This window comes from Arachis stenosperma, chromosome 3 (assembly GCF_014773155.1).
Source record: "Arachis stenosperma cultivar V10309 chromosome 3, arast.V10309.gnm1.PFL2, whole genome shotgun sequence".
In the NCBI taxonomy this organism is placed as follows: Eukaryota; Viridiplantae; Streptophyta; class Magnoliopsida; order Fabales; family Fabaceae; genus Arachis; species Arachis stenosperma.
Genome location: NC_080379.1, coordinates 156728094 through 156742403, shown reverse-complemented (window position 1 = coordinate 156742403; position 14310 = coordinate 156728094). Strand labels below are relative to the sequence as shown.

Below are 14310 nucleotides of genomic sequence, written 5' to 3'. Positions count from 1 at the left end.
ATGAAAGGTGGTGGTGGAATTATAGTAGGAGCAGTCAAGAGCAACTGTTGTTGTAATTGGTTGATTAATTTTGGTTTTGGATTATTATTATTATTCTTACTTCTTCATCTTCTCATTATTATTGTTTTTTCTCGGTTCTTTTATTATTCTTCTTTGTTGTTGTTGTTCTTTTTCAATCCCTCATCACACGCTGCTTTTCTATTTTCCTTTTACCTTAATTTATTATTGTTATTGTCAATTTCGTCATTCGCTAATCCTTGTTCTGCCTTTTTTCCATTCCTTGACTATCACGGAATTTTGGTTCAAGAAGAGAGAGAAAGCCGTAGAGATAGAAACACAAACTCAATTGATTCTTTTCGGGTACCCTAATTTTGGTGTTGCTTCGTTTGGTTTCTTTCTTTTATTTGTTTTCTCTAGCGTGTTCTGCGATTTCTAGGGTTTGTGAAAGGGGGAATCACGGATAGAGGGAGAAAGTTTCGATCTTTGATCGATTTTCGTCGATGGAGGGGGAGGGTGGTTCAGAGGGAGAGAATAATCAGAGAAGGGGTGGCACAGATGATAATAGCAATGAAAACTTCAATGGAAGCAATAGCAAAGTTGCGAATTCCAATGAGGGGCAGAGCAAGCCCAAGCGCCAGATGAAGACACCCTATCAACTCGAAACCCTCGAGAAAGCTTATGCCTGTGAGTCTTCCTTACCCAGCAACCCTTGTTCCTCAATTTTTAATTGTTCAGTAAAATTCAGATTTTTTTTTTGGGTTAATTCGGTGATTTTGTTTTTTGGTGTTTTGATTAGTGGAGACGTACCCTTCTGAGGCTATGAGGGCCGAGCTATCGGAGAAATTGGCGTTGTCTGATCGGCAGCTGCAGATGTGGTTCTGCCACCGGAGGCTGAAAGACAAGAAAGACTTGCCCCCCAAGAAGCCGCCGAAGAAGGCCGTGGAGAAAGTGCGGGAGCCAGAGCCTGAACCAGTGCCGGATTCCCCAGTGGATGACCACAGATTGGGCCCCGAGCTAGGCGATGAGGATGGATCCGGGTCTGGTTCTGGGTCAAGCCCGTTTACCCGGTCAGAGTCCAGGAGTGTGGCGCCGCGGGGTTATTATGAATCACAGCAGGCTGCGCTGGAGCTCAGAGCAATTTCTTGTGTGGAGGCACAGTTAGGGGGGCCATTGAGGGAAGATGGACCCATTCTAGGAATAGAGTTTGATGCATTGCCACCAGATGCATTTGGGGCGCCCTTAGGTACATATAATCAGAGAATTTGTATTCCTATTTTCACTTACAGAAAGACTGCGTAGCTAAAATTGTTGAGTTTAAACATTGATATCCTATGTTTCACATATCTTAACTGAATTCTCTTGCATTGTTCATCATGATGATACTATTGACCATGGTGGCTATATTTTGGAAAATATATAAGTGCAGTCTGTTTTGTTTGAATAAGTTTTGGTATAAAGCCTTGAAACAATTATGGTGACGTGGTCTACGTTGCTTATCATAGGGTCGTGCAACTTGTTTTGTGACTGACGCTTCTTGTGTTTGTTTCTATGGAGCAACCATTGCAGAACAGCAGAAGCGACCAAGTCATGCCTATGACAGTAAAGTTTATGAAAGACATAATGCTAGACCAAATAAGGTTGGTTTTATGGTTTCATTATCCTTAACAGTATGGTCTCTTTGTAATGTAACTAGTGTCGAGCTGTATATGTGGCTTATGATTTCAGTCATAAGTTTGGTGATGCAATGGCATTTATTTATCCTGTAGTCTTATGATGTTTGGTTTTCTACCTTTTGATCAATTACGAGTAGAAGTACTTGAAATTAGATACATGGATATTTATGTTACTATTTTAATTAACATAAAAATGGCTGGTAGAATACAGGATTCTTCTGGTGATAAATATTCTTACTGCTAGAATGCTTTATTTTAGAATTTGCTTATAAATGAGGTCTATTTTAGGCTATGGCAAGGGCATTCCATGAATATCAATTTCTACGGAACCAGGCAGGCCCCAGGTCTGATGGTTTTGGACAATATCCCCAACATCATTTACATGATCCGATGGAAGGTCCTGCAAGAAATACCCATTTTGCACATGGAACTGAACAGTTACATAGAAGTCATGCTACCCAAGGTCATTCTTCTCGAGTCCGTATTTTACCTCAACAAGATAAGCAAGGGATTCCTCATCCATCTCCTCCTCAAGATGATGATGTTGCTTCCCAAAAGCAATTGCACACAAATGTAGTGAACACTGGAGTGAACTCTCATTCTACTGATTACCAAATTGTTGGGCCCGAAAATCCCTATAACCCACCAGGTGGACAAGTTTCCCATATCACTACAATGCAGATTGAGAAAAAACGAAAGGTATCTTATTCTATATGTGATAATTGATGTGTTAGACTCAAATCCTCAACTCTTGAAAGCTGAAACTATTTAATGTATCTTTTGTAAAGGATGACCAAAATTTTGTAACCATCTTTATTGTAGAGTGATGATGCTAGAAGTGCAAGGGAAGTCGAAGCCCATGAGATGAGGATCAAGAAAGAGCTTGAGAAACAAGATAACCTTAGACGAAAGGTTTTGTTGAAATTAAATTTAGCTTGCTATATGACCTTTGTAGAGGTTTAAATGAATCACAGTTGCATTCATTTAAACTGATCCCCATCTTTCTCTCTCCTTTTTTAGAATGAAGAGCGAATGAGGAAAGAAATGGAGAGACAAGATCGTGAAAGAAGGAAGGAAGAAGAAAGGTTGATGCGTGAGAGACAGCGAGAAGAGGAAAGATTAAGGCGTGAGCAAAAACGTGAACTCGAACGAAGGGAAAAGTTTTTGCTGAAAGAAAATTTGAAAGTAAGATTGTAATCCTAGTATTGATGGTCTTGCATTTAGAGAACTTGGGTATTTGGTTGATCATTTCCCTGTTTTCACATGTTGTATCTTAAAAAGGCTGAGAAAATGAGGCAAAAGGAAGAGCTTCGCAAAGAGAAAGAAGCAGAGAGACGCAAAGCTGCCTTGGAAAAGGCAACTGCTCGTAGAATAGCTAAGGAATCCATGGAACTAATTGAAGATGAACAACTGGAATTGATGGAGCTTGCTGCTTCAAGCAAGGGATTGTCCTCTATAATTCATCTTGATTTTGATACTCTGCAAAACCTTGAATCATTTAGGGGTAAGCAATTTATTTTGTTTTTGTTTTCTGTAATTTTATATATTTAACTTCTTTTGTAATCTACAATTTGTCTGCAAATACAGAAAAATTGAATGAATTTCTGCCTTCTATTTCTAAAACTTTCTTGTTATTTTGAAGATTCATTGTGTGTTTTCCCACCTAAGAGTGTAAAGCTAAGAAAACCATTTGCGATCCAACCCTGGATTAACTCAGAAGAGAATGTTGGCAACCTTCTCATGGTATGGTATCATCATCATTATGCTTTCCTTATAAAATACATAACGTACCAGATCTTTACATTCCACTTTTTTCTTGAACTAACGCTTGAATGCTGTGATGGTCTACTTCAGGTTTGGAAATTTTTGATTACTTTTGCTGATATTCTTGAGTTGTGGCCTTTTACTCTCGATGAGTTTGTGCAAGCTTTCCATGATTATGTGAGTCAGATTGGGCTTTCATGAGCTGGTGATTTTGTGCTTTCAGTTAAACTATTTTTGTGCACTGGTGAAGCTCATCCTGTGTTCAAACCATTTGATTTCAGGATTCAAGACTGTTGGGTGAAATACATGTTGCTCTCCTTAAGGTGATAATAAAAGACATTGCAGATGTTGCAAGGACACCTTCCACTGGATTAGGAATGAGCCAAAATGGTGCAGCTAATTCAGGAGGTGGCCATCCAGAAATTGTGGAAGGGGTCAGTTCAGATATTTTGTAAAATTTTGTATCTGTTTTTTTCCCATTAGAACTAGTGGTTTTATTTGGGGGGACACTCCTGTGATTTATTTATTATTTTTTGAATGCATCAGGCATATGCATGGGGCTTTGACATACGTAATTGGCATAAGCACTTAAATCAGTTGACATGGCCAGAAATTTTTCGACAGCTAGCATTAGCAGCAGGTTATGGACCACAGTTGAAGAAAAGAAATATTACATGGTCATATGCAAATGATAAAGATGAGGTTCGGTACTCAAATTTGTTCCTTTTTAAATAATTTTTGGCTTAAACTTTTATGAATTTTATGTTTACATGAGGATATGGAAAGGGGTGGAAAGGGAAAGAACTATGGAACGAGACTTATTTACTTTCGTTTGAGTGTTCAAATAAAAATAAGGCAGGCATACCTTTCCGTTTGTTTGAGAGATAAAATAGAAGGGAAAAAGGGTTGTAGCATTATATTTCTCATAATGGAAGTAATAGTATGATGGAAGTACATAGTATGCCTTTAATTCCATAAATTCTTAAATGAAAAATATAGAATCCCTTTTTCCTTTTGAACTTCCAAATAAAAAGGCATTTTGATTTTAAGAGGGATGGAAGGAGGGGATTACTTGGCCTTTTCCCTCATTAAAATCATGCAAACAAGAGTAATGACAATTTTTTTTCCTTTCCCTTCATAGCAACATCCAAACAATACAATAGTGATGTTAAGAAAAAGAACTACATTGTTTTAATTATAAGACTTCAAATAAATTGAAGAAAAAATCTCAGGTGCAAATTTGATGTTAGCTTTTGGTCGCCATGGATGTTTTGCCCACATTTTTTAAAAAAAATTTGTTTTCATTTGGAATCCAGTTTAATATGTTTTGTTTTCCCTCTCATTAATTTACAGGGCAGGAGTTGTGAAGATATCATTTCTACACTTAGAAATGGTTCAGCAGCTGAACATGCTGTGGCAAAAATGCGGGAGAGAGGTCTACTAGCACCTCGGAAATCAAGGCACCGCTTAACTCCTGGAACAGTAAAGTTTGCTGCATTTCATGTTCTCTCACTTGAAGGTGGTGAAGGATTGACAGTACTAGAACTTGCAGAAAAAATTCAGGTAAGCTGCCTCTTCAATTTAAATGCTTTTGTAAATTGTTAGCTTTGTGCTTAACTTCTTATAACAATCTGTCAGAAATCCGGCCTTCGGGACCTGACAACTAGCAAGACACCAGAGGCCTCGATTTCTGTCGCTTTGACAAGAGATGCTAAGCTTTTTGAAAGAATAGCTCCATCGACATACCGCGTACGTACTGCATTTAGAAAGGATCCAGCGGATGCTGAGTCTATTCTTTCAGAAGCAAGAAAGAAAATTCAGATATTTGAAAATGGGTTTCTAGCTGGGGAAGATGCTGATGAGGTTGAACGAGAAGACGATATTGAAAGAGATGATGTTGAAAGATATGATGATGTAGAAAGAGAAGAAGAGTCAGAAAGTGAAGAAGTTGATGATGATCCTGAAGTTGACGATTTGCTAGGTCCTTCAAGTGCTAACAAAACATCTGTTCTCTGTGATGATTTCTCATCTATTGGAAAAGAAAGTTTGGGTCATAAGGTAGAACTTATTCAAGATCAGTTTGAGAAGGATCTTCCGGAGAATGGTACTAAGGATGTGGACGGTTCTAAAGATGCTCATCTTCCAGATGCTATCACTGGACAACCCGTTATTACAAACTTTGAGGAAGATAATATGGAAATTGATGAAAGCAAGACTGGAGAGTCATGGGTTGAAGGGCTTGCAGAAGGAGAATATTCTGATCTCAGTGTAGAGGAACGTTTAAATGCTCTTGTTGTATTGGTTGGTGTGGCAAATGAAGGAAATTCAATCCGCGTTGTTCTTGAGGTAAACTTTATTCTTTAGGATGTATCTAAGTTAATTTTCATGTGTAGTTTATTGAATTGACCTGAATAGTTTTCCAGGATCGTTTGGAAGCAGCAAATGCTCTGAAGAAGCAAATGTGGGCAGAAGCTCAGATAGATAAAATTCGACTGAGAGATGATAATGTAAATAAATCAGATTTTCCATCTATCAATGGGAATAAAGTTGAACCACAATACACAAGTCCTGCTGTGGGGGGGAACCAGAGCCCATTGCTTGACATAAACATTGACAATAATAATAATAATGAGGCATCGCCTAGCACTGCAGAAAATAAAAAGGCTGCAGTTGTACAGAACCTTGCCATGGAAAAGCCCTCAATAGGTCAAGATTACTGCATTGGTCCAGATAACCCTCAAACTCAACTATCTGCTCCCTATTCGAAAAGGTCTCGTTCTCAGTTGAAATCATATATTTCTCACATGGCAGAAGAGATGTCCGTATACAGGTCTTTACCCCTTGGTCAAGATCGCAGACATAATCGTTATTGGCAATTTGTTGCATCTGCTTCTTGCAATGATCCTGGCTCTGGCAGGATCTTTGTTGAATATCTTGATGGCAATTGGAGGCTTATTGATTCTGAAGAGGTAGAGATTGCTTTGGTTTTGCCTTTTCCATTTTTCTCGCATATGCGGATCCTTCTTGCTGATCGACTCACTTCTTAGGCATCCAACATATATCCTGTTTTCATTGTCTCTTATCACTAAACAAATTCCATCTTAACTATATGCTTAGTTCTTCTTAATTCTTACAATATACATTTATAATTTATTCAACCAATCCTGTGCAGGCCTTTGATGCTCTTTTTAATTCACTGGATTTGCGTGGGATCAGGGAATCTCATTTGCGCATAATGTTGCAAAAGATTGGAAGTTCCTTCAAAGAAAATGTTAGGAAGAATGCACAATCTGCCAATATTGGAAGCAGAGATGAAACTAATATTAAAAATGAAGCTGATGAAGCAGAGTCCAGTCCTGATTGCCATGCATTGTCTGACAGTCCCAGCAGTACACTCTGTGGCTTGAACTCTGATACATCTGAAACTTCTTCATCATTCAAAATTGAGCTTGGGAAAAGTGAGAGTGAGAAGAAAGGTGCCTTGAGAAGGTATCAAGATTTCCAGAAATGGATGTGGAAAGAATGCTATAACTCATCCATATTATCTGCAATGAAATATGGGAAAATGAGATGCAAACCTCAGGTGGACATCTGTGATATCTGCCTCAACCCTTATTTCTTTGAAGATTCCCATTGCAATTGTTGCCATCGTACTTTTCCCTCAAATAACGGATTTAATTTTTCAAAACATATATTTCAATGTGGGGGCAAGTTGTCCAAAGATATTTGTATTCTGGATTGTTCTCTTCCCTTGCGGACAAGATTGCTTAAGGCCCTGCTGGCTTTTATTGAGGTGAGTTGATTATTACTTTACGTTGTTAACTATCTTTTGGTGAAATTTTATGTTAACTTTGAGGGTTATATTATACTCATATTTTGATTTCCAGGCATCTGTTCCCTCCGAAGCATTTCAATCAACTTGGACAGAAGATACTAGAAGGCATTGGGGTTTGAAGTTAAGCAAATCATCTTCTGTCGAGGAACTTCTTCAGGTTTGACATATTAGTATTTTATCTTCCATATCTTCACATTATTTTTAAGGTAAGGAATCCGTACCTAAGAGATTTCCGAATTTAACATTTTTTCAGTTATTGACTGTGTTTGAGAGAGCAATAAAGCGAGATTTTTTATCGTCATCCTTCTCAACAACACAAGAATTGTTGGGATCAAGCAGCATGTCAGAGAGTGCTTTTACCGATCCTGAATCTGTTGCTGTACTTCCATGGGTTCCACAGACCACCTCAGCTGTGTCTCTCAGACTCTCCGAGTTTGATGCGTCCATTAGCTATGTTCAGCTTGAAAAATCTGAGCATCGCAGGGAGAAAGAAACTATAGAATACATGGTCAGTCTCTGTTATCCTTCATTGTTTTTAACTTCTCTAGCTTTTGCTCTTGAATTCAACTGCAATCAGTCTTTGATAATTGATATTACCACGAAATGTTTGAAATGAATAAGTTAAGATGTCATATATATTCTTGTGAAACTGCTGAAGTGAGATACTTTCTTATTGTTATAATAGCTTTTAACCAATTGGGGTTTAAGAGTTTGGCTGGACAATTTTCATTCTACTGGACAATCTTCATTCTAATAATAGTCAATAATCTTCTAACTTGCTTTGCTTTCATACAGAAGCTTCCTTCAAGATCTAATCCTTTCAAATCTAGTAGAGTAGTGGAACCAGCAGACTTGGACCATGATGAATTCATGAAAGTTAGGTCTGCTCCCATGAAAATTGTACAAAGTGGCAATAAACGTGGACGGGGGAATAGTGATAAAGGACGGGGTAAAAAGATAGCTAAAAGAATGCATGATTCCAAACAAGATACTGGCCGCCGCAGTGTTAAGGTCACAGAGAATCTTAGTCAAAGACTAAAACAGCAGGGGCGAGGAGCACAAGGACAAAGTGGTGGACGTGGTCGCCGAACTGTCAGGAAAAGACGAGTGGAAAAGAGGGCTGTTGAAGATTTGCTGCTGGGCCACAAGGCTGGCACACACAGTTCCAATATTGTTAGAGAACCATTGAGAAACCTGGATGAGGAATGGGATGATGATGAAAAGGCAAGTCCCATGACTTCCATCCACATGGGGGCTGTCGACAATAGTAACAGTGCTGAAGAGGCAGATTCTGATGACAATGCTCAAGTAGCAGAGTCCAACGACAATGCTCAAGCAGCAGATTCGGATGAAAATGCTCAAGAAGTGGATTCCGATGACAATCCTCTAGAAGTGGACTCAGATGACAATGCTCAAGCAGTGGACTCGGATGACAATGGCCAAGCAGTGGAATATGATCAAGGAAACTGGGGAATAGGTTTCAATAACACCCCCAACAGGTGGAGTAGGGATGTGGTTGGAATGATCGATGAAGATGTAGAAGCTTCAGACGAGGACAATGACAACAATGTTGGGCTTGAAGAGAACGAAGAGGAAGAATCAGAGGGTGATGATGTTATGAGTGAGGAGGGTTCAGATGGAATTGCAGATAGAGTTTTGAATGATGACTCGGACTCTGATGATTCTGAAGATTCATCTGATTAGAACAATGTTTTTGATTCAACGGAAGGAACGGGTTGGATGTGGAGGCTGCATTACATTTTTGATATTGCAGCTTTAATACTAAGTATGAAGCACCAAGTCATGCCATTCCGTGGCTTGAAACTGAGAGTAGACAGAGAGATACATTGTATATTATCCATTGCAAAAATGGAGCTTTGTAATTTTAAGCACTCTGAAACGGAGGGAGGGCCTTTAAGGCCGCCCTTACCCTTATTGCTTCTTTTCTGGTTATAGATATTCATTAATTAATAAAGGTCTTATACCTTAGTTATTATTTAAGTCAATGATATAGCTATTTTGAGTTTATTGATTTCATGGGTTAAACCCAAATGTGATATTTTGAGTTTACTGATCATAAATTTCTCTCTTGAAAGATCAGTTGAAGAAGGAATTTGAAAAGTTTCAGCATCAGGTCCTGCTTCAAAGTTGAAAATATGTATCAGCAGTTAATTTTTGGTTTTTATTTGAGTAATGAAGTCTTCCTTTATTAGTTCACTTGTCTCGCTCACTAGATGATAATGATGTAGTGAAACTTGTTCTTTCTTTCTTTTTAATTAATTTATCTCTAGAAGTCTTTTGAAAAGGAAAGTGAATGCTTTCACTTTGACTTTATTTTCTCCCATGTAGTGTTGCCCTCGTCTTAGTTTGCTTTTTTCTTTTTGGTGTCTCCTCCTCTTAATTTGCTTTGACCCCTCATCCTTCTTTTATTTATTCCGTTTTAGAAGAGAGCAGAAAGTAATCGAGAGTTTAGTTCCGCCAATTGCGCAATCCACTTCACTTCATTCAAGGAGAATAAAGGGCAAATAAAAATAAAAAAGAAATGAGAAGAGAAAACTTTATGGCAAATTGAATTCTCTCCACATTATACCACACAAGACATACAGAATACTGTAAATTAAAAAAAAAACAAAAATGTTAATTGTCTTTTAATTTTCAATCTTTAGTCAATTTTTTAAAGAATTTATTATCATTTAATTAATTTAAATATTAATTTTCACATATTAATTGTTTAAAAAATTAGGAAAATTATTTATTTTTTATTTTCTTTCTCTTCTAAAGACTAAATAAAAGATAATATTTAAGAAATATCTAATTGCACTATATACAAATCTATTGGATATTTTGGATAGTAGAGAAGTTGAGCCAAGGGATTTGGCCACGGCGAAAAGTCAAACCTTGTTAGTTGGTTGTCTCTAATGCAGAATACTATTGCGTTTCGGATTCATTCTATTTTATTACATGAAAAAACATTATATGACTTAGTCCATAACATATATCAAAATCATGTGTTACTACTAATGGAGCTTTTTAAAAAAAAAAAACAGTAATCGGTTAAATTAGTTTCTGACAGAAAAAATAGAGTTGTCTAAAAATTTAACAAATAAGGTATTTTTTTATTAACTCTTTTGTACAGTGCTACAGGTAGAAACGTTTTTGAATGACGTAACAAGCTATAGCTTTACTAACATTCTTTAAAAAGGATTAGTCCCTCCAAGAGTAAAGCTATTTGCTTGATTTGTATTGATAAGCAGGGTGAATACAAAAGAAAGATTGTGTCGGCTAGAAATTGTTAATCAGGGTGATAATTACTGTGTATTATATAATAAGGATGTTGAATATGTTCATCACTTGTTTCTTGACTGTGAATTTATTTGGAAGGTGTGGTGTGCTTGGTTATCTGTATTTGGCAGATAATGGTCATCTCCAGGTACTTTAAAGGAACATTTTTAAAACTGGACAGGGGTTACAAGTAGGAAAGAGGAGCATAACAAGTGGTTCATAAGTTACTTCGCGATTGTTTGAAAAGTCTAGCTGAAAATGAATAGGAGATTATTTCAGAACATAGAAAAAGGTGTTGAAGAAATCTTTAACATGTCTCTAATTCACTACAAGGAGTGGAAGTACAAAAATTCATTTTATTGTTGATGGTAATGCCGAAAATGACATCGAGATAGCTATTGACGTGAGTTTTTACTAGGCGTTTTTAAGGTGAGTTTTTTTTTCTAACTTTTTCGCTTCACCTGTGTGTTTTGAACCTTTTTTTTTTCAAAAATGATTTTTTTTCGATAGACACATTTATCTTTCTGACCATAAACGTGTGTCTCTGTTAGTTTTATTACACATGTGAAACGACTTTGGTCCAGAATGGTGCTGTTACTATAAGTGATGTGTCTATTTTATTGTCATGTAAGATAAAATCATTTTAAAATTAAAATTTTAAGTAAAAATAAACCTAAACCATCTATCTTTTTATTTCCAAAAATTGCCAACATTTCTAAAATCCTAACAGAGAACAAAAAATATGGCTTCACTTCAAGAAACGGAGAGCCCCATATCCCTAAGTTGTGGTAGTGTTTTTTGCGGCAGATTTTTATTGCTGAAGATCAAGAAGAAGAAGAAAAAGAAGTGATACAGAAGTGTTTGTACGAATTTAAAACATTTATACTAAAGTATAAAATAGATTGGAATATAGGTAGATTATTTCTTTCATGAACTCTATAAGAGATAATTTTTTATCTTGCCTTATTATTTGAAATTGGGTTTAGGATTTCATCCATTTCTTTCGTTTTTTTTCTTTGATCTAATAAGTGTGTAAAATGTACATACTACATAGTACTAAACAAAGATGTGAATATTTTGTATGGGCCAATGAAATTGAAAGAAAAATATCAGAAATATGGGGACAAAAAAAAATTGAAGAAAGTCCATAGAAACAACTATGTCGAGAGAAGATTAACCTTACTAAGGGTACAACAAAAGTAAAGAAAGATGTGAAGAAATTATAGAATACAATTAATCAAATTGATGAAGACATAAACTGTATTAAAAAAATGATTCAGGACATTTGTTTTGGGTTGGAATTTTGTGTATTATTGTTACTTATGATATTTGCTCTAATATTCACCTATAGCATTGCACTAATACCATAGCACAAACTCAAACAATATCTTCACTTCACTCTTATGGCCTCTCCGCTAAGAATTTCTAATGCTTTCAAGAATGCAAACTGTTTTAGAAAGAAGAATGAAAAAACTTATCTTTTCATATTTCAATTCATTTCTTTTTTTTTAATTTATTTTCACTTAAAAATTTAATTTTAAAATAATTTTATCTTAGGTGACAACAAAACAGACATATTATTAATAGTAATAATGTCATTTTGGACCAAAATTTGTCACATATACAGTAAAACTAATAGACACGTCTATAGCTAAAAAAGTGAATGTGTTTATTAGAGCAAACAAATAATATATACACATGACTCATTAAATAATTTAAATGTAATTATAACTACTATGTAAAATTTTAAGTATATTTTTATCCATTATATTTTGGTGGTAGAGAATACAACATACTAACACACTAAATTTCTTTTTTTTTTTTAGTCATAGACACTCACACACGCCCTCTAGTTTTTCTTTTGGTGGTGACCAGTGGGCTTTAGACTAGTCTAAGTGACTGAATTGAACTAGACACTTCCACTTTATAAAATCAACTTTCATGATTATTGCTACCTGCACTTTCTCATTGTGATCTCATTTCTTGCACAAAGAAACTTCCAAGAAGCCCTTCTTTACCTTCAATCCATCCTTTTGAAATTGTTCACCCCCCTTGTCCTTTTTCTTTTTCTCTTTCTCTTAGCTTTCATAAGCATCCATCTCCATACCTTAGGAATGATGACTATAATATATAGTTTCTTACTTTGCTTAACAAAACTATATTCATTCAATGACTGCCTAGAGACTGCTATGCCTATAGCCTCTTTTTTTTTTCTTCGCTAAGAACAAATAATAATAAATTCAGAATTGTAAATACTATTTAACATCTTCTATAACGTAGTCACATTTTTTTTATGTCCTCCTTTTATGGGATGAATCAAGTAAACAACTAACATAGCATAATCACATGAACATGACCACTGACCAATGTAGTAGTTGGCTTTGCATGCATAATACATGAAAGTGATGAAACACACAAATGCACCGTTGAATAAGTGTTATTTAGCGAGGAAATTAAAACACATTGCATTATTCGTGAAAATTCCATCAGTTCCGAAAAACATATTGAATTTGACATTAACCAACTTAGATTTGAGTGACTCCAGTCTACAGTTCCAAAACAAAAAGAATAATGAACGAACGAATGAATGAAATTCAATTGAATACCGACCTTGGTGCCACTAACTTTCAGAAATGTCCACTACTAAATAAGCGCGTTGTTGATGAGGATATCGGATCATAGAGTAAGTCATCACTGCTCAAAGAAGTAAAAGGATTAGGTGCATTCCATAGTGTACACAAAAGCATAGACCATTCTCACATGGACATGGTTAGTGCCACCAAATGCTATTATTTTCTTATGTCCCACCCACTCCCACAATCCACACGCATCATTACTCTCTCTCTATCGCTCTCATTTTCATATATATACACTGCTTACCTTCCACTTTTAATTTTTGACAAACATTAATTATTATCTTATAAGGTGGTAATCTTCTTAATTAAGTCTCACTTAACTGTAATCTTCCTCGGGATTTTCTTTGACGCCATTTATGGATGTTAATGATATTTTTTCTGTGTAAAATTTTTTAATTTTAAAAGTTAACTTTGTCATTTCTTTATTTATTTGTGTTTCATAGAGCCCTAATTTATGGTGCAATTTGCACTAAATAAACAATTGTGACAGTGTTCGGATAACTAACTGGGTTATGTTAGGTAACCAATATTTTTTTTGAATAACATGAACAACCATCAATTAAATCAAAACATACTACACTTCTAAATTACTCACATAAATCTTAATATTAGAATAACTTTCCGTACACCTAGTGAAATGAAAATTTGATATATTCATTGTTCACATTTTTTAGTATTTTCATTGTCTATCTATACTTTTCCTAACTCTAAAATCAGTAATTGGGAATAATAATGCACATCACCCACCCAAGCTTCCCCTCACTTTTGCTACTTGCATTCATCATTCATTCTGTGGCTGTTTCAATTTATGATGCTACTGAAATCACTAGTGCTTGCTTAGAAGAAACGTTATATCTATTAGGATGTTAGTTTATTAAATGTTTGGCTTTATTAGTATATGGTCTAAAGAGAAAGAGAAAGATAGGATAAATGACCAGGCTTTTGCACTATTAAATTATCCATCGTGTCCAAGTGTCATATATGTATGCGATATGCCACTGCTAATAAACTGTTTTTTTTACATATATTTAATCATATTCATATATTGTTATAAAGTAAAAATATTAAAATGTTATATATACATAATAAAGTTGAAGTAGCTCTATATAAAGTTGGAAAA

At 35.6% G+C, this 14310-nt stretch overlaps 1 protein-coding gene across 3 annotated transcripts; it reads left to right on the top strand.

Annotated features, from left to right (window-relative positions):
* LOC130969376 (homeobox-DDT domain protein RLT1-like) lies at positions 1-9298 on the top strand. 3 transcript variants are annotated; one of them, XM_057895058.1, is made up of 18 exons: positions 1-684; positions 797-1243; positions 1555-1637; positions 1962-2372; positions 2496-2585; positions 2694-2858; positions 2955-3177; positions 3316-3416; positions 3528-3614; positions 3719-3871; positions 3984-4139; positions 4791-5000; positions 5076-5783; positions 5861-6406; positions 6610-7230; positions 7325-7429; positions 7526-7780; positions 8071-9298. In XM_057895058.1, the coding sequence occupies exons 1-18, from the start codon at positions 501-503 to the stop codon at positions 8974-8976; spliced, it is 5451 nt and encodes a 1816-aa protein (XP_057751041.1). In that variant the 5' UTR covers positions 1-500; the 3' UTR covers positions 8977-9298. The 3 variants fall into 3 exon arrangements, with proteins under 3 accessions (XP_057751041.1, XP_057751040.1, XP_057751042.1); XM_057895057.1 differs by having other exon boundaries at positions 21-684; positions 8068-9298; XM_057895059.1 differs by having other exon boundaries at positions 25-684; positions 1567-1637; positions 8068-9298.
* Positions 9299-14310: the final 5012 nt, after the last annotated feature.